This window comes from Scylla paramamosain, chromosome 47 (assembly GCF_035594125.1).
Source record: "Scylla paramamosain isolate STU-SP2022 chromosome 47, ASM3559412v1, whole genome shotgun sequence".
NCBI classification, from domain to species: domain Eukaryota; kingdom Metazoa; phylum Arthropoda; class Malacostraca; order Decapoda; family Portunidae; genus Scylla; species Scylla paramamosain.
The window spans coordinates 510,001-535,000 of NC_087197.1; the positions used below are offsets into that span (position 1 = coordinate 510,001).

General features: G+C 41.9%; 1 protein-coding gene across 1 annotated transcript in view; it reads right to left on the reverse strand.

Moving 5' to 3' along the window:
- LOC135094943 (solute carrier family 12 member 4-like) overlaps positions 1–25,000 on the reverse strand; it is a 95,735-nt gene that overhangs the window by 1,710 nt on the left and 69,025 nt on the right. Inside the window, 21 exon segments of the mRNA XM_063995462.1 lie at positions 1–8,566; positions 8,927–8,997; positions 9,401–9,508; positions 12,228–12,248; positions 14,734–14,781; positions 15,919–16,026; positions 16,517–16,648; positions 17,388–17,661; positions 18,194–18,315; positions 18,472–18,632; positions 18,888–19,087; positions 19,384–19,543; positions 19,687–19,903; positions 19,905–19,920; positions 20,168–20,324; positions 20,791–20,952; positions 21,287–21,486; positions 22,626–22,861; positions 23,271–23,456; positions 23,565–23,819; positions 24,032–24,108. The exon segment at positions 1–8,566 is cut by the window's left edge and continues 1,710 nt beyond it. Coding sequence (XP_063851532.1) covers positions 8,335–8,566; positions 8,927–8,997; positions 9,401–9,508; positions 12,228–12,248; positions 14,734–14,781; positions 15,919–16,026; positions 16,517–16,648; positions 17,388–17,661; positions 18,194–18,315; positions 18,472–18,632; positions 18,888–19,087; positions 19,384–19,543; positions 19,687–19,903; positions 19,905–19,920; positions 20,168–20,324; positions 20,791–20,952; positions 21,287–21,486; positions 22,626–22,861; positions 23,271–23,456; positions 23,565–23,819; positions 24,032–24,108 — 3,143 coding nt within the window. The 3' untranslated portion in view covers positions 1–8,334.

The following is a 25,000-nucleotide window of genomic DNA, read 5'->3' on the forward strand; positions in this document are numbered from 1 at the left end:
ATGAAATGCTGGTAACTTGTAACATGTTTTGACGTGCTGGTGGAGGATGACGTGGCGTGAGGCGGTGAAGGGGGGTGGGGGGAAGGAGTCAGGCAGGAAACAACAACACTTGGGAGGGAAACATTCAGATTATCTTGGAAAATCTTGACACACTGCAGTTTATTTAGTTTTTTTTTTTTTTTTCCTTATTTCTCATTTCTCATTTAGTTTAATTTTTATTTTTTTTCCTTCTTCCTTTTTTTTTTTTTTCTATTTAACATTCTTGCCTTCCCTATTCTTCGTGGTTCAAATTATGCTAAGTTAACTTCCTGCAAACATTTCCATTTTATTTATTTATTTATTTATTTATTTTATTTTTTTCCCTGTCGCTGCCTCTGTTCCAGGTGTCAGTGCAGCCATCCATCATTACCATCACTACAATTATTAGCCTCACCTTATTTTTACTACGTTCCTTTAAGTTTTCCGGGAGATTTCCATTTTCCCTGCTGCTCCTCTCTCTGCCCTAAATTTTACTACAATTACTATCATCATTATCATTTTTTTTATTAACGTCTTCATATCTTTTGCATTTTTCCCACTATTACTTCCTCTATCGCAACTAAATTTTATCAAGTCTCCGAAGATTTCCACTTTTTTCCCTATATTTTTTTTTCCTGTCCATTCCCTTACGGTAACCAATACAAGTACTGTTATCGTAGTTTTTATCAAGTTTCTCCAAAGATTTCCACTTTTTTCCCTATCTGGGGCTTGTTTATTTATTTATTTATTTATTTTATTATTTTTTTCTCCTGTCCAATCCCTTAAAACAATCAATACTATTACTGTTGCTGTTCCCGTTTTCTTTAATTAATGAAATTCTATCGGGTCCATCCCAAGCCTTGCTCTCCCCATAACTGTTGACTATGACAGATGAAGGTGCATCATGTGTGGACAATAATTAGTCATAAAGATTACATATATTGATAGTCTTCTTTGATGATAATAATAATAATAATAATAATAATAATAATAATAATAATAATAATAATAATAATAATAATTGCGCTATATGTATGTATGTATGTATGTATGTACGTAGTAGTAGTAGTAGTACGATAATTGAAGTATGTTGCGCATCTAAAAATAAATATACTAAAGAAGAGAGAATGCAGAATACATTAGTAAAACGTCGTTAAAATGATCTACTAATATCTTTTTTTGTTTTGTTTTTGTTTTTTTGCGATTTTTTATTTATTATTATTATTTTTTTTATGGTTTATATCAGTTTTAACATCTCTCCGTTTATTTATTAGCGTCGCGTTGCGTTGTGTTGCGTTGCGTCACTCGCGCGCCGTCCGTCACATCTCGGGGTTCAGGAATTAGTGGAAGAGGAGGTTAATATACTCTCTCTCTCTCTCTCTCTCTCTCTCTCTCTCTCTCTCTCTCTCTCTCTCTCTCTCTCTCTCTCTCTCTCGTATATTTCAAAAAATCTTTACATCGGAATCTCTCGGGCGTACAAAATCAACATTACCAAAAAATAGTTTAGTCCTTGCTTCTTCGTCCCATCACAGAATTTCAAAGGTCCCTCATCCTGGTCACTGACGCACGCACACACGCACATACACATGTAACTGACTAGATCGCACGCTCCACTCTCTCTCTCTCTCTCTCTCTCTCTCTCTCTCTCTCTCATACAAAGTTATGATTAATATATATCTTGACTAATTAACAGTTCTTACACACACACACACAAACACACACACACACACAGCCACATTTAAGTACAGCCTGATTACATTACATGAGTCTTAATTACATTTTTATAGTTACATATGTCTTTTTGGATCATTTAAGTACATCGCTATCATCATCACCTTCTTCATTATCATCATCATCATTATTATTTAGATATTACTTTCGTCTCTTCATCACTACTACATTTTGTTGTTATTTTAATTGTTTATGTTGCTTTTTTCCTCTTTTATCTCTTATTTTATGTTCTTTCTTTTTTTTTTTCTTTTTTCCTGTTCTTTATTCCGGTTTTCAATCACTCCTTCACTAACAAAATTTTCTGTTGGTGTTATTTTCCTTCTTTTCCTGTTCTGTTGTTATTGTTACGTCTTTTCTTTTATTTTTTTCTCTTTTCTTGTTTTCTTTTTTTTTATTTCTCACTAACACAAATATTCTGTTGTTATTGTTTTTCCTGTTTTCTTTTGTTTCCTTCATTCTTCTTCATTCTTCCACTCACCTAAGTTTCTCTGATTTAATTATTCTCTGTTTTTCTTTCTTTCTCTACTATTGGTCTTGTTATTATTATTTCTTATCTCTCATTTCACTGCACTTCTTTCTGTCTTTCCTTATTAGTTAATTTTTTTCTTTCCCTCATATTTCTTTAATTTTCATCTTTGTCTTCTTAGTTTTTCTTCTTCTTTTCTTCTTTTCCCGTTCTTTTTTTCATTTTTTTCTATTTACGTTTCTTCTCGTTAATTTTACAGATAATTAACTTTTATTTTCCTATTTTCAGTCACATTAATTACAAACACCAAGTAATCTATAAAAAAAATGTAATATATATAATTTTCATAAACGAATTAATGTTTCTGATAATTAGGTGTTTCTCTCACTCTCTCTCTCTCTCTCTCTTGGATATTTATAACAAGACATCTTAGTGACTATTATATACCTTTATTTGGATATGTGATCACCTTTCCCTGCCCCAAAACAATAAATTCATGATCCTATTCAATTAATGCCTTTTGGTCATTGTATTTACACTGACAAGAGAATGACTGACTGACTGACTATACTAGCCTAGCCTCGCCTCGTCCCGCCTCGCTTCGCCGTATCTCCTCCCAGTCTGAATAAATTTGATGCTCCTCTTTGGTTTATTTACATCACACGTTATTGCGGAGTTTGTCAAGGATAGGAGCATTTTAAAGTGTCATTAACAGTACTTCTGGTTTTTAGAGTGCTGTGATTTTGCTGTGAGCTGTTGTGGAGCTTTCTAAACGTACGTACACACACACACTCACACTCTCATACGCACTCACACCAAAAATCCAGACAGTCTACAATTTATTATTTTTTTTTTGTTGTTCACACAGTTCCCTACATTCCTACATAAAGTTATAGATTTGAGCACGGAGATTATTAAAATGAGAATGAGGTGAGAGCGAGTGGGTCCCAGGAACGTGTGCGTTACTTCGACAAACTTTCAACTCCTCCCTTGATACAGAGAAACAAAGACGTAGATAGATTTGCAAGTCTTCCTCCTCTTCTTCCTTATCTCTGACCACCATGGCCTCTCCTCACAATCCCTTCCTTAGTTCAGAGAAAGATAAATGTTGATAGATTATAACTTTTCTACCACGCCTCTCAATCTTAGTTATGGTGCAAGTTTTCTGCCGTTTTCTGAGGCGCCACTGCACTTCAGGCATAACAGCTGGTTGTTGTGCCCCGGCTGTTTAAGATAATTAAATGGTTATTAAGCTGAGATAAAAAAAAAAAAGCTATTGATTGTTACCAGTTAAAAAAATATTCATGAGAGGGCCAGATGAGTTTAATTTCTTTTTTTTTTTCTTCCTCCTTGGTACAGGGAAGAGAGGAAGACTAGATGAAATTAATATATCTTTTTTCTTCCTTTTTGATACAGTAGTTATAATTTGCATAGCTTTTTTATTACACATAAAATTGTAAACCTCTTTTCTTGATCAGGACTTAAATTTTATCTTTTCTTCCTCCCAGGCATAGAGAAGAGAGGAAGGCTTCAGATAGGTGTTAAATTTCTTCCTCTTCCTCTCTGACAGCAGATACAGAGTTTGTCTTCCCTTCCTTGTTACAGAGACAATTTAAAACCTCTCTTTTTGACCAGTTTAATTCTGTTCTTTTCTTCCTCCTTAGCATCATTTCTTGTTCCTTGTTAGAGAGACAAAATTTTAAACCTTTTCTTCCTTGATGGAGAGAATGGGTGGGCCAGAGACAGATTCCAAGCCTTCTTCTTTACTGTAAAACTTGACTTGCTTATTATAGAGAGAGGAGAGGAGCAGTGATGAACAGAGCAAGGGGAAAAATTTACTTTAGGGCAACATGAGACACGAGTTTAGTGAGTCTGACTGGTGACTTTTGAGGTGACGCTGTGTCCTGGGAACCACCTTCACTCTTCAGCCATCAAGACCAAAAGTTGAGCCATTTGGAAATATTGGAAACACTTGCCTAACAAACACCTCACGATCCTACATTCTGCCGGTATTAGTCTGAGTCGTGCCGCCAGCGCCCCCGCCACGGCCTCACTGAGAAGGGTGTGTGGGCGGTGGTGGCGGCGGTGGCGGACGACACTGCTGCTGCTGCGATGCTATTTACAAAAAACGGTTACTTAAATACATCGGTTTCAAGTTTTCGGTACCTCGTTTTCTTTTTACACAAGTTTACGTGGCCTCCTGTTCCCTTGTGTGTAGCAGTACAAAGTAGTAGACAAAGACAGGGCTTGCTCCTCCACACACACCACCAGAAAAGAAGGAAGTCACCTCTCCTCACTTGTAACAAATCCGTGCCATTTTTCCCATCGACGTTCAGTTTATACAAAGAGAAAATGTTGCAGCACAAACCCTCCGACAGACACTACAATGAGCTTGCATCTGTGTGAGTGCCGGGCTTGTGTGTGCGTGTGCCGACAGAAGGGAAAACATTACAGCACAAAGCCTGCCATAGACAAGACTCCACTCAGCTTGTGTCAGGGCTGGGGTGTGGGTGAGTGCCAGTGTAAACCCTTGGCACCCTCCCTCACGGCACTCCAGGGAACGGTGCCCCTGTAACACACTGGCTGGGTTGCTGCAATGTTACTCCCAAGGGCACACCGGCAGGATGATTCTTGTCAGTACACTTATTCTTACGTTTGGTTGTGTTAAGGATCCTTGATATTTTTTTTTTCAGTGGTTTACGATGAACATAAGAAGGGATGAATTAACTTTTCAGATTGCAAGTATTAATGACGGGTAATTTTACACAGCTGCACAAGTGATCGTAATGAGACAACGGCCAGATGCAACTCTCAAATCTGTGGTATTCAAATGAAGCTATTTTTTGGTTAATTTCCTAATAAATGCACCACAAATACTAATTTTTTTCCCAGTTCCACAAACAACTTTTTAACAGAACAAGATCCAGGAGTGACTTTCCAAGAGGGTAATGCTTTTAAACCCATAGACAGAGCTTTGTGTCTGTGCATTGTGTGTGGCAGCCGACCAGGGGCGGCGAGGACCTACAAGGGAGGGAAGGGAGTACAAAGTGTGCTTACCACTACGCTGGGCTGGGAGGTGGTGATGGAGGGAGTGTGCATCACCAAACACGCTTTTTTGATCTTACCACCACAGCCCCTAAGTCTCCACACAGCACCCCTGCAGCCCCACACACTGCTTGTCACTTCAGACTCGCTGTGGTCATGAAGGGTTGCGTGCTGCCAGTAGAAGGTGACAGACGCCTCACAACTAGCCAGTGCGCCGGTAAAAGAGTCACACTAGTGTAATAAAATTGGCTGGTGGTAGATACACACCTAGAAGCATCTCAAAAGAATTCTATAAGTTTTTGAAAGTATTGAAGAGTATTTATACACTCAAAAAATCTGTTTGCATTTATATCAGAACTTTTTTTTCTTGTATTTGAACCATTTCTTTGAGTCTGTTTGCTATGTGAATGTTTACATTTGAACAATTTTTCTTACAGATGTTGGTCAAAAGACAAATCTCTTTTTTTTTTTACAGTCTACCATAGAAGTTTTGTGTTTTTGAACTGTGTATGGTCTGTGATGCTTGAAGTGTTTTGAAGACTGTTGTACCTCGGTCTGTCTGTCCTCACCTGGTGGCAGGGAGGTTTTGTAAATATTCTGAGGCCTTCCTAGAAAGCTGGTCTCCTCTGTCACAGGATCTTTCTAACACCTGCAGGAAAACCAAAAGTTGTTACTGGACATGTTTCCTTGTGTGTGTGCATGTGTGTGTGTGTGTGTGTGTGTGTGTGTGTGTGTGTGTGTGTGTGTGTGTGTGTGTGTGTTTATGTGTGAAAGGAGACTTTATAAAAATGTCAGCTACAGGGACTTAATGCCTTAGTAATATTGTCGTGTAACTCTTTTACAATTACAACTATTGGAAAGGTTACTGTGAGAGTTGCTAGTTGAGGGAGGAGGGTCTAAACTCTTGGCAATATTGTCATGTAAATCAACAAAGAATTCCTACTCTATGTAAATAAGTCTGCGAGGGAATTCTTAGCCTACAACTTGAACAGTTCAGCCTAAAACTTGTGAGAAAACACCAAAACAAAAGGAAAATGTTTAGCTTGATTGTCCATTATTAACAAACGTGAGCTGACGCAACGCTGGCCTTCTGTCGGCGCCGCCACAGCCGCCCTGGACCTGCTGCGGCCGCCACAGAGACCAGCGCCGGCCTCACGCACGCTACCTCTCGCTGGCCGGCTACGGGAAAGGTGAAAGCGACTCGCTGAACGTAAGGAACGGACCGGGCTACTCAAGCACACACATCTGCATCTATCAGCCTAAAGTTACCATGGAAATCTGGACTCATCTCAGGAGCAACAAAACAAGTGCAGTGTCTGGCGTGTCCACCGAGACAAGGAGAGCGCCGAGCCTCTCAGGGTGTGGCTGGCGCACTCGGGACGCCACCGGCCGGCGTGGAAGCTCACTCACATTTGTGTGGCGCTGCACCGCCAGGACCGGGAAGCCGGGCCAGACATTCCCAGGCGTGACGTGAGAACGGCTTTGATTTCAATGGCTGGAAGGCGAAACACTCAAAAGGAATGAAAGGAAAGAAGCAACACTGATGAGCTTGTGAACTACTGTAGCTGAGACACTTAGAGTTAGCAGCACAAATGCCTTTACCAGAACAAGGGTGAAGAGGAGGCAACACACAGGAATAGGATAAAGAGCTTGGGGTGTTGAGTGAGTGATGGCTTGTTGTTGTTGTTGTTGTTGTTGTTGTTGTTTGTTGTTGTTGTTGTCGTCATTGCCCTGAGACACTGCCGGGTGTGCCATGGGACACACTCGCCCGGACAGAGCGCGGCACCGTTCCATCCGTCCGGGTGACGCTGCGACATTGTGAGCTGTTCAGAAAGTATCACATGGCATTTGGTCTTCTATTTTATTTGCTTTGTGGGCTAATATTAGTCAACAGTAATCATTAGAGACTTTCTTCTTACACTGACAATGAACTTAATATACTACAATCACAACTAAGACCTCCTAAGTAGCTGAACTTGACGCAGGCAGCACAGAATGGTGTCACGGCAGCTGCCTCCAGTGGCCGGGGCGTGGGCGTGCCGCCCGCCACTGAGCCGCTGCTGCCGCCACCCGGTGTGCGGCAGGACGCCTCCACACCTGGGAGTGTGCTGCCAGTCTCACGGCAGCGGGCGGAGTCTGGCTGAGCAGCACAACAAGTGTTCCGCCCACACACGCGTCACTGCCTCGTAGCTGCCTGTCACTGCTGCTGCTGCCGCTGCTTCTGTGTCCTGAGTTAGGGTGTCACAGCACGTCACTGTCTGAGGACACCATCACACCATCACTGCATCATTTGAAAGTTGAGTATTGTGACTACACAACTCGCCGGAGCGTTCACACCAACCCAACGTATAAATAGTGGAAAAAAATACCAAGCATAACTTTGCAACTTTTCTAATCTAAGCTAAAATAAATCATAAGTATATATATATATATATATATATATATATATATATATATATATATATATATATATATATATATATATATATATATATATATATATATATATAAATGTATATGTACGTATGTATATATATTAAAGATTTCATCACTCATTGTACCTTTGGAACACTAATCACATAACTTTTTATGTACACAGCTTATAGACCTGCCACCAGTCACCAGTCACCGGTGGCCAGGTCTGCACAACAGCACAACCCAGTCCAGGATGCCAACTGGTCCCAGGGAGTGCCAGGTACTGCTGCGGGGGCCAGGGAGGGTCCCAGCGGTTGGCACCCGGCATGGAGATGCGGACCCTCACTGGCACACCGCAGCCACAACACAGCATTGGAAAACAGGTATATTTGGCATTACCACTGGCACCCACTGACAGACACTCAGACACACACCACCTGCCTACCTCACACCACACCACACTACATCACACACGTCAACAAGCCCAGCCTCTCACTACTCTCCTTGCCTCAGGTGAGTGTGGCGGGGGAGGATGCACCATCACCACCGCCACCACTCACCACCAACACCACACCACACAACCAAGAACCATCGCGTGTGTGGAATGTGACTCGTGACACCACCGCCGCCACCACCACCACTCCGCACCACCACGCCACTCAGGAGTAGATGGTGATGACCTCCCTGCCGCCGCCCCGCACCATCAGCACCCGCTCCAGGCCCTCCGTCAGCACCTCCAGAAACTCCATATAGTTGCTCTCGGACTCTGGGCGGGACGTCTTGGGCGGACCGGGAAGGTTGATGATGACCAGCTGAGCATTGTGGGACTTGTTGACAATCACCTCGTTCAGCTTGACGGCCGTATGCATCCTCCTCACGTTGGCCTCGTCCCTGCAGCGTCACCCACACCATTAGGCAGATGAAGTGGAAGAAATGGAAGAGAAAGATGACAGGAAGAGAGAGGACAAAGGTGTGGATTTTATAACCATCCTCGGCCTACCAGAGAGAACTGAGGCTTAAAATCACTATACGAGGTGGAAGATGAAGTGGGAGGCAACAAAGGAGGAGGATGAGGAGAAGAAAGAGGAGTAGGAGAGAGGGAAGCATGGACTGTCTCTTTAACTATCCCTGGTGGTTCTAAAATTTTCATTCACAATTGATTTTTTCACTTCCACCTCCCCTGTCACTGCTACTACCACCACCATCACCACTACTATCACTACTTGTACAGGCAGAACAGACAACACATACGGTTTGAGTGTCAGTAGTTTCTTGAAGCATTCGTTCTTGCTCTTCTTCTCAGTGTCTTCCGACGTGCCGCTCTGAAATGTCCAATGTCACACTCAGCATTATATACATACATATGTGCACCTCTTCCTGGCCTTCCTTGTATTTTCTTTTTCTTTTTGTCCTTTAGTTACCCTTGGCCAGAGCCTCTCATGAAAAAAAAAAAGAAAAAAGAAAAAAAAAGCTCTACCTTATCTTCACAGCTTGAGATGCCATTGTAAGACCCAATAACTACCAATAAACCTTACAGAAGTCCTCAAGATAAGACAGTGAACAAGAAACACTCCCATGACTACCATTACAGCTCCTTAAACTACTCAGGATAAAACACTGAACATTAAATACCATTAGGAGTCCCTCACAGACCCCAGTAGCTGCCACCCAGTACAAGTCTTCAGGCTGAGGCACTCAACAAACACGTGCAGAAATTCCACTCACCATTTCCGCCTCTGCATCCGAGTCCACGGCCGGCTCGTTCTCCTTGAAGCGCACCTTGCTGGCGGAGTGTTCCCCGGTTGGGTGGTGGTGGTCCACGATGGCCTGCACCTGTGGGTCATGCAGAGTGTCAGTGCACTGACTCGCCGCTCACTGCTCCTCTCTCATCACCACTGTGGCCCAGTTTAAGTGTGACCACTTTTTTGTGCTGTACTTTTTGTCACCTAACTTTTTAAATCTTGAAGAAACTAGTATTTTAATTTTGGTTGTGATATTGTTAAAAGATTCACAAAAGTACATGAATCTGACTTTACATTAGGATAAAACAGAAAAAAGATGAGTTTAGATCCAAGAAAACAATACTTTCTTCTTAATTAAATTTTTAGGAGGCATGAACCTTCAACATGTAACTATGAAAGCACTTGAATCAATCATTAACTTGCTCTTTTAACTTGAACGAAGACAAGTAAGGAAAACAACTAGTAACTGGTCTATCACAGCCTTAATATATTTGAGAATAAGTCCTGACATTTGTAAGAAGATGAAACAAATAACTCACACAGAACTTTATACAAATCACTAGACCAAATTCTGCAACTAAGCTTGAGATTACAGAGCAAGAGGGAGGTTTATGGATGCACACGGGCTTGTTAGTGACCACACACACCACGCCACACACACACATGCACCACCACGAGGGAGTAGTGAGGGTTGCCAGCCACAGCCCAGACAAGGCCCAGGGGGGAGGCACCTGGTGTGTTGTGCATTCCTGTGCTATCTTTTATCAGGGTTTTGTGAGGGTCAAGCACGATGCCTTATGAGCAAATGAGGTCAGGCCAAGATGTGATTGATTTTTTTCTGTTATCAGTGATTAAAGCTTCTGATAGTTTGTGATGTCACTCATCGTTATGTAGTTTGCTTATTTTTACGTTTTTTTTTTATGTGTTGAATCAATTAGTGTTTTTTTTTACTGCATCCGCTGGAGTGCTTTAGTGGTTGTTATATAAAGTTATTGCTGTTATTTTATTGTTTCATGTTATGTGATTTTCTTCTTCTTTTTTTTTTTTTTTTTTGCTTTTACTGTTTTATCACGTCATACTTTTGTTGTGATCTTGTTACTCTTCCCTTCACACAGTTTAATTAACCTGTAATCTTAATTATCTTCAATCCACGATGCTTTTAATTAGTCATTCTGCACATAAGGGTCAAGGCATCGTGCATATTAATGGCATTTTCAACCAACTGTATGTACACATGTATGTAGTAGTAGTAGTAGTACTAAACCTCATCATCAAAACACACTTGACGTAACTTAACATAGTAAAACACTGTGCTGTACCTTACTTAAGACTTACAACTTAAACTCAAGTAACTTAAACAATACTTAATAATATGTAATCTGTAACCAATTGGAACATAAAAAGTAGATTTGCTCTTAATACTATACAAGAGAAATTTTGATATTCATGTAATTAAATGTTGTCGAGAGGTTCTGTGTGTGTGTGTGTGTGTGTGTGTGTGTGTGTGTGTGTGTGTGTGTGTGTGTGTGTGTGTGTGTGTGTGTGTGTGTGTGTGTGTGTGTGTGTGTGTGTGTGTGTGTGTGTGTGTGTGCTGGGCCCCCACAAGCTACAAGGGTCAACAGGCCATTTCTCCATAACACAGAGGAGGAGGAGGAGGAGGAGGAGGAGGAGGAGGAGGAGGAGGAGGAGGAGGAGGAGGAGGAGGAGGAGGAGGAGGAGGAGGAGGAGGGGAAGGAAGAGGAGGAGGAGCAGGAGGAGGAAGAGCGGTATTACTGTTTAATAATAAAGAAACAAAACAAGTGCATTCCTGAGAGAGAGAGAGAGAGAGAGAGAGAGAGAGAGAGAGAGAGAGAGAGAGAGAGAGAGAGAGAGAGAGAGAGAGAGAGAGAGAGAGAGAGAGAGAGTATAACAGTGAGCTATTAATAAATCTTAAAGAGCTTTCAAGATCAGCATTAGTTTCAGACCCAAGCGCTCCAGACTGAACAACATCTAGTACTTGTTGTTGTTATTGTTGTTTGACTCAAGGAAAAGGGACTGAAAAGTAAAACAGACAGAGGAAAGCAAAATTGAACCAAGAGGAAGAAAAATTGAGAGAAAAGAAAAGAGCAAACTAAGAAAATTAAAAAAGAAAGTATATGGGGATTTTTCTAAGCAGTAATATAATCTGAAAAACAAGAAAATAAATGTAATTGAGGTTATGAAGGTCAGGTTACCAAGTTTACACCTGATGGCAAAACTGAAATAAAAAACTTAAATTAAACTTTCCATTTCACAGCTGATGATGAAATGAAAGGAAAAAAAGGAAAGGAAAGAAGGAAATCAAAGCCTGAAAATCATAATGTGCAGGAAACTGAAATAGAAAATAGGAAACAGATAAAATGAAGAGGGAAACTAAAAGAAAAGAGGATGAAAGTTTTTCGAAACTGAGGATAAACTAAAAAAAGATTAGAAAAGTGGACAAAGAATAAAATAACGAACAAATGTATGTACTGAATGAAAATAAGATGAAGAAAACTAAAAGAGAAGAAAAAATGTAATGGAAATTTTAGATAAACTAGAAAAAAAAAACGAAAATAGATTCAATAAAAGACAAAACTAATATAGGAACATATGCATTATTGTGTGTGTGTGTGTGTGTGTGTGTGTGTGTGTGTTAATTAGACAACAAGAGAAGTGTACAGCTTTAGATATAAGAGGCAATGCAAAATATCTACGTTTATTAGAGGAGGCTGAAAAAGAGGAGGACGAGGAAGAGGAAGAGGAAGAGGAGGAGGAAGAGGAAGAAGAGGAGGTGCAGAACATTTCCATACCCTGATGTTATTGGGCTCAATCTGCAAATAAAAGTATACATTTCATGCTGTTGATATTACATAATCATCCTTATAGCCATCACCATTATCACCAACTATATTACATCACTATTCTCTCTCTCTCTCTCTCTCCAACACCACCACCACCACCACCACCAACATCACCACTATCATACTAAAGACATGATAAAGATATATGACCAGGGAAGGGGAAGAGAAGGTGTGCGATGTTAAGATGAACGTGATGCAAGGATATGATGAGGTAATGAGAGATGATGCGTTGTGTAATGACTGTGTGTGCGTATGCGTGTGTGATTACGGTTTCTCGCGTTATCTATTATCTGTCCACACACACACACACACACACACACACACACAAATAAACAATTTAGATAACTTAAGACAATTGTCATTTTTCACATCCAGCCCCCAAACCAAGCCTCACCTCACTCCCCCTCCTCTCCCTGCCTCTGCCCAAACCAGCCACCTCTCCACCTACACACATGCTGCTAAAGAACTGATATTTAACTGTACCTTGCTTAAATAATGACAAGAGGCAGGGTGAGTGTCTCTCTTTGCCTAGATGCTCAATATATCACAACCTAGCATGTTTAAACCTACTTGACTTGATAGAAAGCTGAAATATACGTATAGCTTGGATGAATAACAGTAAGAAGTGTGATTTTATATATACCTGGTTGCTTAATATATCACAGTCTAGCAAGGGTGAATCTTACACAACAGAAGGCATGAAAATAGAGATCAAGGAAGATACAGAAAATAAACGCACACACACACACACAGACACACACACACACACACGCAAACACACGCACGCAAAGAGCAAAAGGGGTGGTAGAAAAGACTCTACAGCTCTATATATCTAAATCTAAACCCCAAAAAGGAACTCTATATTGGGGTAAGGACTAATAATGAGAATATAATAAGAAAAAATAAGAGCTAATCTATCATTTTCCCGGCTGCAGGAAAAGAAACACATAAGATTAAGATACTGCCAGGAAACTATGTGCTCGGAAAATAGATAAGGTTATAACTAAACTAGAGCATTGACTAACTACTGGACTAATTGAATGACTAATAAGTAAACTGAATGTTCTACTAATGTCCGTTTTGAGTTGAATTCGCAAAACGTTAAAAGTGTGAAAGGGAGGCAGGTGTGGTGAGGAGAATGGTGACTGTCTGTGTGTGTGTGTGTGTGTGTGTGTGTGTGTGTGTGTGTGTGTGTGTGTGTGTGTGTGTGTGTGTGTTTAGTTGCAGTTTACAGGATTTCAGACAAGGTTATGTAATTGTCTATATATTTTAATGGGCTTAAGATCTTGATGTGTATGTGTGTGTGTGTTAACAAGTACCTCCTTATCTATAGCTATCCAGTGCATGTGTGGGAGAGTGCATTACATAAGTGACAATGGTAGTGATGATAGTGGTGGTATTAATAAGCAAGGTAATAGTGAAGTCAGGTAAACACAGGTACTTACATCAAATTAATTAACTCAGCAAGGTAACTCTGTCATTTACTATTGGGAAATTATAAACTGGTTAAGCCTAAGAGGTGAGAATGTAAAACTGTGTGTGTGTGTGTGTGTGTGTGTGTGTGTGTTTTCCCTTTTTCCCCCAAGAATTAACAATTTTCTATGCTGTCAAAATAATCGTATCTCACCAGTTTTTATTTTCTTTAATGTATTTCTTATATCAAATTAGAGTTTTTCACTAGTACTTAATCTTACTACTTGACTGCACCTGGCTGTACCTGACCTGACCTCACTTCACCTCACCCGGCCAGTCACCAGTCAACTCGTTCGCCCAAGACTAGCAATCGGTTAGTGTGTGGTTAAATGCTAGTGACCGGCTGACTCAAAACTCATCATTCGGACAGGAAACTAAATAAACAGACAGGATAGATGAATGAATAAATAAGAAAAGTGACTAGTTTGATTAGAAAGGGAGAAACAAAGAGACAGATTAAGTAATGTGAATGACAGGTCTGAATAACAGCGAGAGCGAGAGCGAGAGAGAGAGAGAGAGAGAGAGAGAGAGAGAGAGAGAGAGAGAGAGAGAGAGAGAGAGAGAGAGAGAGAGAGAGAGGGGCCTTCATGCACTGAGTCATAACCAGCATGCAAAAGACCAACAAATTAATATGAATGCATATCACAAAGCTGGAACCAAAGAGAGAGAGAGAGAGAGAGAGAGAGAGAGAGAGAGAGAGAGAGAGAGAGAGAGAGAGAGAGAGAGAGAGAGAGAGAGAGAGAGAGAGAGAGAGAGAGAGAGAGAGAGAGAGAGAGAGAGAGAATGAACATGGCATGACAAAGAAAAAAAGACAGAAAGAGATAAAAGGAGACAGATAAAGGATAAGAAACGAAAAATAAGACAAAAAAAAAATAAAAAAAAATATCAACAAAGACAGACAGACAGACAGACAGACAGATAGACGGACAGACACACAGACGGACAGACAAAGAGAGGAGTGTAATAAATGCTTTTCACACACCAAAGGAAGCTTGTCCTCAATGTCGGCAGCCTCAAACCCTAGCTCCGACTAAAGGCCGTGCCAGGAGGGGCAGGGAGAGGCGGAGAGAGAGAGTGAGAGTGAGAGGTTGGGGGAGTCAATGTGAGAGAGAGAGAGAGAGAGAGAGAGAGAGAGAGAGAGAGAGAGAGAGAGAGAGAGAGAGGAGAGAGAGAGAGAGAGAGAGAGAGAGAGAGAGAGAGAGAGAGAGAGAGAGAACAGTAGTAATATTATATAAGATAAATGGTTTAATACAATATCACTAAATCTGATGACCTAAAGAGCTACAATAATCATCACTACTCATTATCATAATCACTGTGACCTGAATCATGACCTGTGACCTCGACTTCAAGGTCACACTATACTCAACCATCACAATTAATACACTGGAGAACAAATACAATGAAAGACAATTAATTCATATCAGAAAAAAAAAGAGAAAAAATATATATAAAAAAACAGGATTTCTTATCTCCACGTTTAAATTCTGTGTTAATTCTACAGTGAAATATGAAACTTTAATTCAATGAGGCTGTAAAAGAGAGGAAATCTGCCCTGTATTTGTATGAAATGTTTACATACACACAGCTACATCAAATATACTTCTAAATACATCACTAACAATATTCTTCATTACATATTCCTATAAACTCCTAAGAACTCTATACATACTACAGTTTACATGCAAATATATGTATAGCCAGGTAGTTTCTCATTAATCAACACACCTGAGATTATTTACATACAAACCAACTTATACCTGACTCTGAAAGCACCAAATTATCATTAATTAACACACCTGTAGTTATATATGGACCAACACATACCTGACAGAGCACCAGGTATCTTGTAATCAATTAAAACACCTGTATTAACGTATATAGACCATCATGTACCTGACTCTGAAAGCAGCAGGTAAATTTTAATCAATCAACACACCTGAATACATCTACATACGTACCACACCTAACTGAAAGCACCAAAAACTCATGAAAACACACCTGTGGACTGCCTTACACCTGACTAAGGGAGAAAAAAGTCAGTTAAGTATTTGCTCATTAACCGAAACACACCTGCACTGACATATCTGAATAGACACACCTGTACTCTCCTACATAAGATTAATACCTGTTTAATTTCCGAGCTAACGAGAAATGATTGACTTACTATGTTCAGCTTCTCCTTCCTGTTGAGTCTGAGTTCTTTAAGCATTTGTGTACGTTGCTCCATCATCAATGTCCGCTCGTAGGTGTATGTCTGAATGTCGCTGTCCATCTGCCGGCCAAAGAAAGGGTTAGTGATGTTTTTATTTGTATTTTGTTTTGTTTTTATTTTTTGTTGTTGTTGTTTTTATTTTTGTGGTTTTCTGTTGTTGTTCTTTTTTTTTTTTTACTTTTTTTTTGAGTTTCCAGTTTTTATTTTTGTTCTGAATTTTATTTATTTTTTCGTTTTCAATTTTTTTTTTTCTCCATTATGTTTATATTTCATTTATTATTTTTAACTGTCCTTTTCTTACTAAATTTCCATCTCCTCTACTTCCAAATTTTTCTTTTTCTTAGTAACATTTGAATTAATTTAATTTCACTATTCTGCACAAAACGAAAAGAAGATACAAGAAAGTGAAGAAGAAAGAAACAGATAAACAAAAGGAAAACACAAAGAGAAAAAAATTACAAGACTTAAAAAATCAACAAAAACTACGAAACAAATAACAAATAATAAAAGTAACTAACAACAGAATGTGGACGGTCATCAATGGACTCACCAGCTCCACCACGTCCACCTCGGCCTCAATGCGGAGGTGGTACAGGAAAGTCTTGAGGTCCTTCTTCATCTGGATGCTGTTGTCTTCAAGCTGAGCCACTGTGAATATTCTCATCTTGCAGTTCTTCCAAACCTATAAGCAGAAATGTAAAACTGTAATTGTAAATGCACTGAAGAAATATTGATCCTTAAAATCCAGCTGACTTTTTGAGACATATTAAATGATCCTATTCTAGCTTCATATCATACGAAACTCAATACTTTTATGCCAAGAATTTCACTAGACAACACACGGCTCTGATTACAAAACAGTATCTATGAAACTTAACGAAAGCATGTAATTTTATTCTAAAGAGTGTAAGACAGCCGCTGAGCTCAGAAGGTTAAAGTGTCTTGCTCACCCCCACACTACATCATTTCATCTTATTTTCCCTTAGGGGGTTTGAACGATATGTTTCCTAAGCTGGATTCCTTCTCTGGCAGGGGGGAATTCTGATAGGTGTACCTCCTACAGGGGCTACTGAGCAAGGCCAATGTGGTTCCTCCTTGTGATTCATTGTACCAAGTGATGCAGCTTCCCTGTGTGGGTGCACCTCACTGCCACAGCCCTATGCCAATAACCACAGCACGACATGATGTTTGGTACAAAATGAAACAAAAATGCAATTGTGGTTAGAGAAGCTGACTTTAGCCCTTATTAATCTTAAAAGAAACGCAGGAAAAAAACAGGAAACACTGGCATCTCAGTGGGCTTCTTTTTTATTGGATTTTTGTTGCCCTTAGCCAGTGTCCCTCCTACATAGAAAAAAAAAAAAGGATGAGCAAGAGGAGGGTAACAGATGGGACTATAAGGGTGACAGGCAGTGACCCACCTTGTGTTGGCGCAGCAGGAAGGGAAGCAACATCAGCAGGCCGCCGTCATGCACAATCCACCAGATATCAATGGTGCCGGATACTTTGGACATGGAATCAGGGTAGAAGTTGATGCCCTTGGGGACGAGCAGGGCCATCTTGGCAGCCGACACATTACGCACAGTGTCCAGGAACACGCGCCATGACCTCTCGTCTGGGGAGTGACGCCACCCGTACGGCCAGCCCAGGATGACGGTGTTTGGCTTCATGCCGCCCAACCCGCACGTCTGGATGCTGCCGGAGGGTGACGGTGTGTTAGTTGTCAGGAGTGAAGGTGGAAATGAAGTGAATATGAGGATAAGTGAACAATGTGAGGTGAGGATGATAGTAGCATGTCTAGATGCTTGTGAAAGTGATGATGGTAAGTTGTCAGGAAGAGTGAAGAAAGCAGAAATGAAATGAGTATGAGGATGAGTGACCAGTGTGAGGTGAAGATGAAGATAATGCAGATAAAGATGGATATAGAGAAAATCACAGCCACACATGGAGTAAGTGAGGACAAAGGCAGAAAGAAATGAAGACAGCGAAAGAAGGAAATAAATAGAGGAAGATGAAGAGAACACAAGTAAAAGTGGATACAGAAATGACGACAGAGGCAAATATGAAAACAGTGAAGGAAAAAGACAGAATTAAACTAAAATAGAAGCAAAAATAAATACAAGAACAACAACAAATACAAAGAAGATGAGAGAACACCAATAAACATGGAAACATGGAAGAAAATAGACACAAATATGAAGTTAGTGAGGAGCAACGCAGGGCTTACATGTGGCTAATTCCCTCGGTGATGTTCTTGGCAATGAGAGTGTCCACAAAGCCCTTCACTCTCTCCTCATTCATGGCACGGCGAAGACTCTGCTTGGCTGCGTGTGACTCCCCATAACTCTTCTGTGGGTGGACATGAGGTGCGTGAGAGAGGGAGAGAGGGAGGGAGACAGTGAAGATGAGAGAGATGGGGAGGTGTGTGTGTGAGAGGGGAAGGTACAGAAGACATATCATACAGACATACAGATAATTTTCAAGACAAGGCAACAGGCTCCTCACCGCGTACTCTCCCTCGATGACAGACACAGCGATGGTGAGTCCCTTGCCGGCTTTGAGCTGCGAGGCAAAGGTGAACAGCTTCTTGTACTTGGGCACAAGGTCCTTGGTTAGCTTGGAAAGGATCAGAATCTGTGGACGCCAGTTCTTGGTGTGTGGAGGGCCTGGGGGGAGATTACACCTAGATTAACACTAGTGCAAAGTGGACTGTTTATTTTTCTTTTTCATGCAAGAGAGGCACTAGCGAGGAGCAACATAAAGGGTAACAAGAAAAAAAGGGTCCACTGAGGTGCCAGTCCTGAAAGAAAGGTAAAAAAGGTGATCTAAAATTGGAGGATAAATGTCTTGAAACCTCCCTCTTCAGAGATCAAGTCATAGGAAGGTGTGGATGAAAAGATTACAGCAACATTAACACCAACCTTCCTCTAGCCTGAGCAGGGAGTAGCGTGCAGCAGAGAGGGCCAGACCACGGATGCCGTCTCCCCACTCCTTCTCTGCGCCTCGGAACTCAATGTACTTGTAAATAATGCCGGCGATGAGCATGGCCAGCAGGGCATAGTACCAGGATGTCATGAACATTACCGTGATGCAGAGTGACAGCCCCACGAATGACAGGGACCTGGGGATGAGAGAGTGGGTCTTTATCTCTTTCTCCTCTTCTTCCTCCTCCTCCTCCTCCTCCTTCTGCTTTTCTTCATCTTTATCTACCCTCTCGATCTCTGATTTAAATGTTCTTTCAGTAATTTCTTGTTTATTAATATTATTTCTCTTCATCATTTTCCTGTTCTCTTTCCTGTTCCTCCTACCTGCTACACCTCTTCATCATAATATACCCTCCCTATCTCTTGTTATAACCTTCCCTTGCATTCCCTCTCCTGCTCCTCTTACTCCTTCTCCTCCTGCCGCGAGACTCACCAGTGGTAATATTTGAAGCGCGGCCGCCAGTTGGGGGTGCGCAGGAGAGTCTGGAGGGCACAGGCAAGGTTGACGAAGCCGTAACACATGAGGAAGAACATGGACAGAATGGGGGCGATGTAGTCCAGGTTGCCGATAAGGATGGCCAGCTGACAGATGCCTGGTGAGAGAAAATGCTGGTGATTGAGTGGGTTTGGTTTGATTAGGTTACATTAGGTTAGGTTAGGTTAAGTTAGGCAAGTGAATGAGCAAATGGGCAGATGGCTTAATGTGACAAAATGAAGTAAAAAAAGCATATCTTACATCCGGTAATCAGGAGGGCCCGCAGAGGCTCCCCACGTGCTGATGACACACTGAATGGCGACAGGAATGGGATAATGTTGTCCTTGCTGATGGCTTGCATGAGTCTTGGGGCGCCAGTGAGTGACTGCAGCCCTGCCCCGATGGTGGAGAGCAGTGATCCCACCAGGATGACCCACTCATTTGGCCATGATATCGCTGCAATGGCCAGGCGACCCCCCAACACTGTAGCCGAACCTGCGGGGTAGTGGACAGGTGATGGAGGTGAGGCGGTAGTGGTGGTAATGTGTAGAATTATGGGTAGCTGAAGCAAGAGAAATGAGAGAGATAGAGAAAGAGAGAGAGATGAAACAATAACACTAAAACAAGGAAAAAAATAAAGAAACAAAGAAGAAACACCAACAAACAAACACAAACACACGAGATAGAAAAAACAGCAAATACGACACAACAAAATAGAGAGAAAAAGAGAGAGATAACTCACTTGTCACGCATAAGCAGGATGTCGTAGGAGCCGGCGAACAGGAGGAGGTAGGAGAGATACACGAAGGAGGTAGTACAGATGGCAGCCAAAGTACCAATGGGAATACTCTTCTGCGCGTCGGCCAAATCACCGGACCTGTTGCTCCCGGCCATGATACCTGCGGGGGTGAGGCATTGTTAGGTCACCAGGTCATTAGGTCAGGTCAATCAGGTTAGGAAGAAAGTGGTTATCAGGTCACGAATAAGGATTTTAACATATGTCATGTGTATTTTGGGGAGCATACAAAGGAGGAATGGGGTTAGGTTAGGTCAGGTCATCAGGTTAGGAAGGAAGTGGTCATAAGGTCGCGAATGTGAATTTTAAGGTATCAAGTGCATTTATAAATATTCTTCAGAGGTTTTGGGAATCTTGTAAACTCCAGGTACAGGTAGAAATAATTAAGTTATAAAAGAAGGTATTTTTAAGTTAATTACGCTTATTTTCCCAAACCACACCAGCACCACCATTTGTTTGCCTCCCATCCACACCACCACGAAATCCACTTGTTTACCTTCTCATCACACCACCACCACCACTTGGCCAGCCCCTGCATACAAGACAAACAAGGTGAACACAACCCTTACCAGTGCATGAGGGGAAGAAGATGCCAACCAACACCGTGAAGGAGGTGGTGATGTCGATGATGACCTGGTTGTAAGTCGGGTTGTTCAGCGACTCATAATCATCTGGGTCGTCAGAGTTGGCCACGATTTGCCCATTCTTTCCAAAGTGTGGCCCCAGATTGGCTGTGGGGAGAGGGTGGTGAGTAATGAGTTGGGTAGTGGGGCTTGTGAGGAGGGTGGTGAGTGAATGAGTTAGTGAGTTGGGTAGTGGAGCTTATGATTTAAACTTTATTCTTGAACGATTATTCTTCTCTCATTTCTTTCAATGTCCCCACACTGACTAAACACACACACACACACACACACACACACACACGTACAAACACACACAAAAGAGACATAAACAAGCCAAACACTACCTCACATGACCACAACACAACAGACACAGGTTAACAAACCAAACACAAGCCCCACAATGACTGGAAACAACCACACACACACACACACAGACACTCACAAGTAAACATCCCAGACGCAAGGCCCACAATGGCTCTCTTCTCGGACACGTTGTGGGTCTGGAAGTACATGTCGCAGTCCTCGATATTCTCAGCAATAGTGTTGTTCTCCTTGACACAGTAGATGTTCCAAAGAGGGCCACCAGGTTCCTTTGTGCAGTTTGACACTTGGGTGAGCAGCCGAGCCCCCAGGAGACACATTCTGAATACAGGCCATTGGTTAGAGTATCATAGAAAACACCACAGGGGAATATAGGGCAATTTTTCTTTATTTTTTTGTAGGAGGGACACCAGCCAAAGCAACAAAACTATAATCTGAAAAAAGCCCACTGAGAACCCGGTCCCTGGAGAGTCAAAAGTGGTCATCAAAAATTAAAGGATAAGTGTCTTCTTATAAACACACTTAAGTATTTTCTCTCTATGAACATACACAATACATACGACACTGCCACAGGAGGTTAGGTCAGGCTGGGGTATACTGGGATGGGATGTAAGTTAGTCTAGATGTGCTGGAATTTAGATGGTGATGAATGGGTGAGAGAGAGAGAGAGAGAGAGAGAGAGAGAGAGAGAGAGAGAGAGAGAGAGAGAGAGAGAGAGAGAGAGAGAGAGAGAGAGAGAGAGAGAGAGAGAGAGAGAGAGAGAGAGAGAGAGAGAGAGAGAGAGAGTGTTTAAAGGAATTTATGTATTTAAATGCAGAAATGTTTGACTCATAATGTGTGTGTGTGTGTGTGTGTGTGTGTGTGTGTGTGTGTGTGTGTGTGTGTGTGTGTGTGTGTGTGTGTGTGTGTGTGTGTGTGTGTGTGTGTGTGTGTGTGTTTCAAAAGAATAAAACTCAAATGAAGGAGAAAAATGTGAGATAATGAAGAGCAGGAGGAGGAGGAGGAGGAGGAGGAGGAGGAGGAGGAGGAGGAGGAGGAGGAGGAGGAGGAGGAGGAGGAGGAGGGGAAAAGTTCTATTACTTGAGGAGGAGAAAATTAAAGTTAAATATTTGAAAAGTTTGCAAAATGAAAAACATAATGAACTCCTTATTCTTCCTTCACTCCATTATCTCTCTCTCTCTCTCTCTCTCTCTCTCTCTCTCTCTCTCTCTCTCTCTCTCTCTCTCTCTCTCTCTCTCTCTCATATCCTCCTCCCCTTCCTCCTCTTCCAGACTCTTCATTTCTCTCATCTTCCCTCCTCCTCCTCAACTAGTTCTCTCCCTCTTTCTCTATTTTATTTGTCCTAAAACTTCATCTCCCCACCTATTAGCCTCTCTCTCTCTCTCTCTCTCTCTCTCTCTCTCTCTCTCTCTCTCTCTCTCTCTCTCTCTCTCTCTCTCTCTCTCTGTCTAAACACTCACTGCATCTTGTCGGATCCATTAATGTTGTAGAAGATACCGACGAGGATGGCGATGATGGAGCCGATGACGCAGGCCAGTGCTACTGCAGCGAACTTGCTGACGAAGGCCACGCCGATGCTGACGATGGTACACATGATCCACAGCAGGATGGTGCCGAACACACGGAAGTTGTTGTACATGATACTCGGATCCTTGGTGAAGTCGCCGAAGATGGAGATGCTAGGCGCCATGTACGTCTGGCAGTGGAGGAGGGAAAGATGAATGAATATATGTACAGTCACAGCCAGAAGTCTTGTACACTGATACTCTCCTCCTTCAGTCTGTCCTCTGATCTCATGGGACCCTTTCACTTCTCAGGGTTTGTAAAGTGACAAGCAGCAAGCACATTGGGGCCTTACAGTGCAAAACAGTTAGACAAGGAGATGAAGAGGTATATAAGGGAAAAGTTTTCTGGGTTGGTTATGATAGAATTAAATTTAGTTGGCATGTGTGAGAGGGCTGTAAGCGTCCTATGATATAACAAAAGTGACCTATTGCCATGTAAGTCTGTAAGTAAATGTAGCAAGGTTCTCTCTCACCAGCAGTATCTTCACCAATGATTACACTGTCTACCTGCATCTATCTGTGTCTCCACCTGTCTCTCACCAGCAATATCTCCACAGCACCAATGATGTACATGGCAGCAGCAACAGTGGTGGCGGTGTAGAAGAGCAGCCCCACAGCCCCACCAAACTCAGGCCCCAGGGAGCGAGAGATCATAAAATAAGAACCTCCGGCAGGCACCACTCCATTTGTAGCGATGGCAGACATAGAGATACCAGTAAGGAAGGTCTGTGGGAGGAGAGAGTGACAGGTTAGGCTTTGCAGATCACACAGGGTTGAATAACATCATGTATGGTATCTAGACACCACCATCACCACCAGGGCAGCACCACGCACCGTACAACAGCACATAAACACGATGGTGAAGGCCAGGGCACCCCCAGCCGTCCCCACGATCCAGGGCATGCGGATGAAGAGGATAACTCCGAAGATGTTCTGAATGCAGGGCAGGAACACCCCCATCAGTGTGCCCAAGTTAGCCTTCGCCTTCTGCGGCTTGTTGTCGCTCTCCTCGGCAGACGGGATGGTGGCGTTGTAATTTGCCAAGGAGTTGATCATCATTGATACCCGGGGCCTGTCCGCCATCTCCTCCTGAAGGGGTAGATGAAGGAGGTGAAGGAAGGGGACAGGAGAATAGGAAGTACAAGGATTTGGAGTTAGAGACGATGGTAGAGTAATAGATGGAAAACACACACACACACACACACACACACAGAGGGAAACTTCAAGAGGCTAGAGCTACACACACACACACACACACACACACACACACACACACACACGCACACACGCCCTGGCCTTACCGAGTAGAGATAGAGGTTTTTCTCGTAGCCACTCATCTCTTTCATATCCACCATGAAGGGCTTGTCGTCAGCGCCGTCTGGGGGAGGAGACAAACAGAGGACGCTATTAGTGGTTTGCGTGGAAGGGGAAAAACAGGAGACGGAGAAAGGAAACATGGATCAGAGACTTCTTTGAGTACAGAATGGGGGAAAATTGGGAAGCAATATAAAAAGGGAAAGGAAAATAGAGAGGAAATGTTGTAAATATTGGGACAGTAAAGTGGTGATGTTGATTTGCACTGGAGGGAAAAAATGGAAAAAAGAAGACAAAGAAAATAAAAAAAGGGGAGAAAATGAAAAAAAAAATATTGTGGAAAATGAAAAAAACCCAGAGAATTTTAATTTCAGCTGGAGGAAAAAAATATAGACGCAATAATATAGGGGAAATAAAAAAAGGAAAGCAATAATTTTTGCATAAGGAATAAAAAAAAGGGTTGAGGAAAGAAATATACGAGAGAGAGAGAGAGAGAGAGAGAGAGAGAGAGAGAGAGAGAGAGAGAGAGAGAGAGAGAGAGAGAGAGAGAGAGAGAGAGAGAGAGAGAGAGAGAGAGAGAGAGAGAGAGAGAGCTAATATACGTTTCCAAATAAAGCATCCCTTAATTACCTTGAAAATAAGAAAGAAAAAATAAATAAATAAATAAAGGAAAAAATAAATAAATAAATGACTTTTCACTAGTCACCCCGACAATTGTACATTTTCTTTCATAAGGACGAGAAAAGAAGAACAAAAAATGGGAAACAAGACCTCAGTAATACCTTTCTTGCATGTTTGTATTCGACTATTTTTTTATTTATTTATTTATTTTTTTTTAGTTCAGGAAGAAATGGTAAACACACACACACACACACACTCACTCACTCTCTCTCTCTCTCTCTCTCTCTCTCTCTCTCTCTCTCTCTCTGGGCACACACACTAACGAGGATACTGAT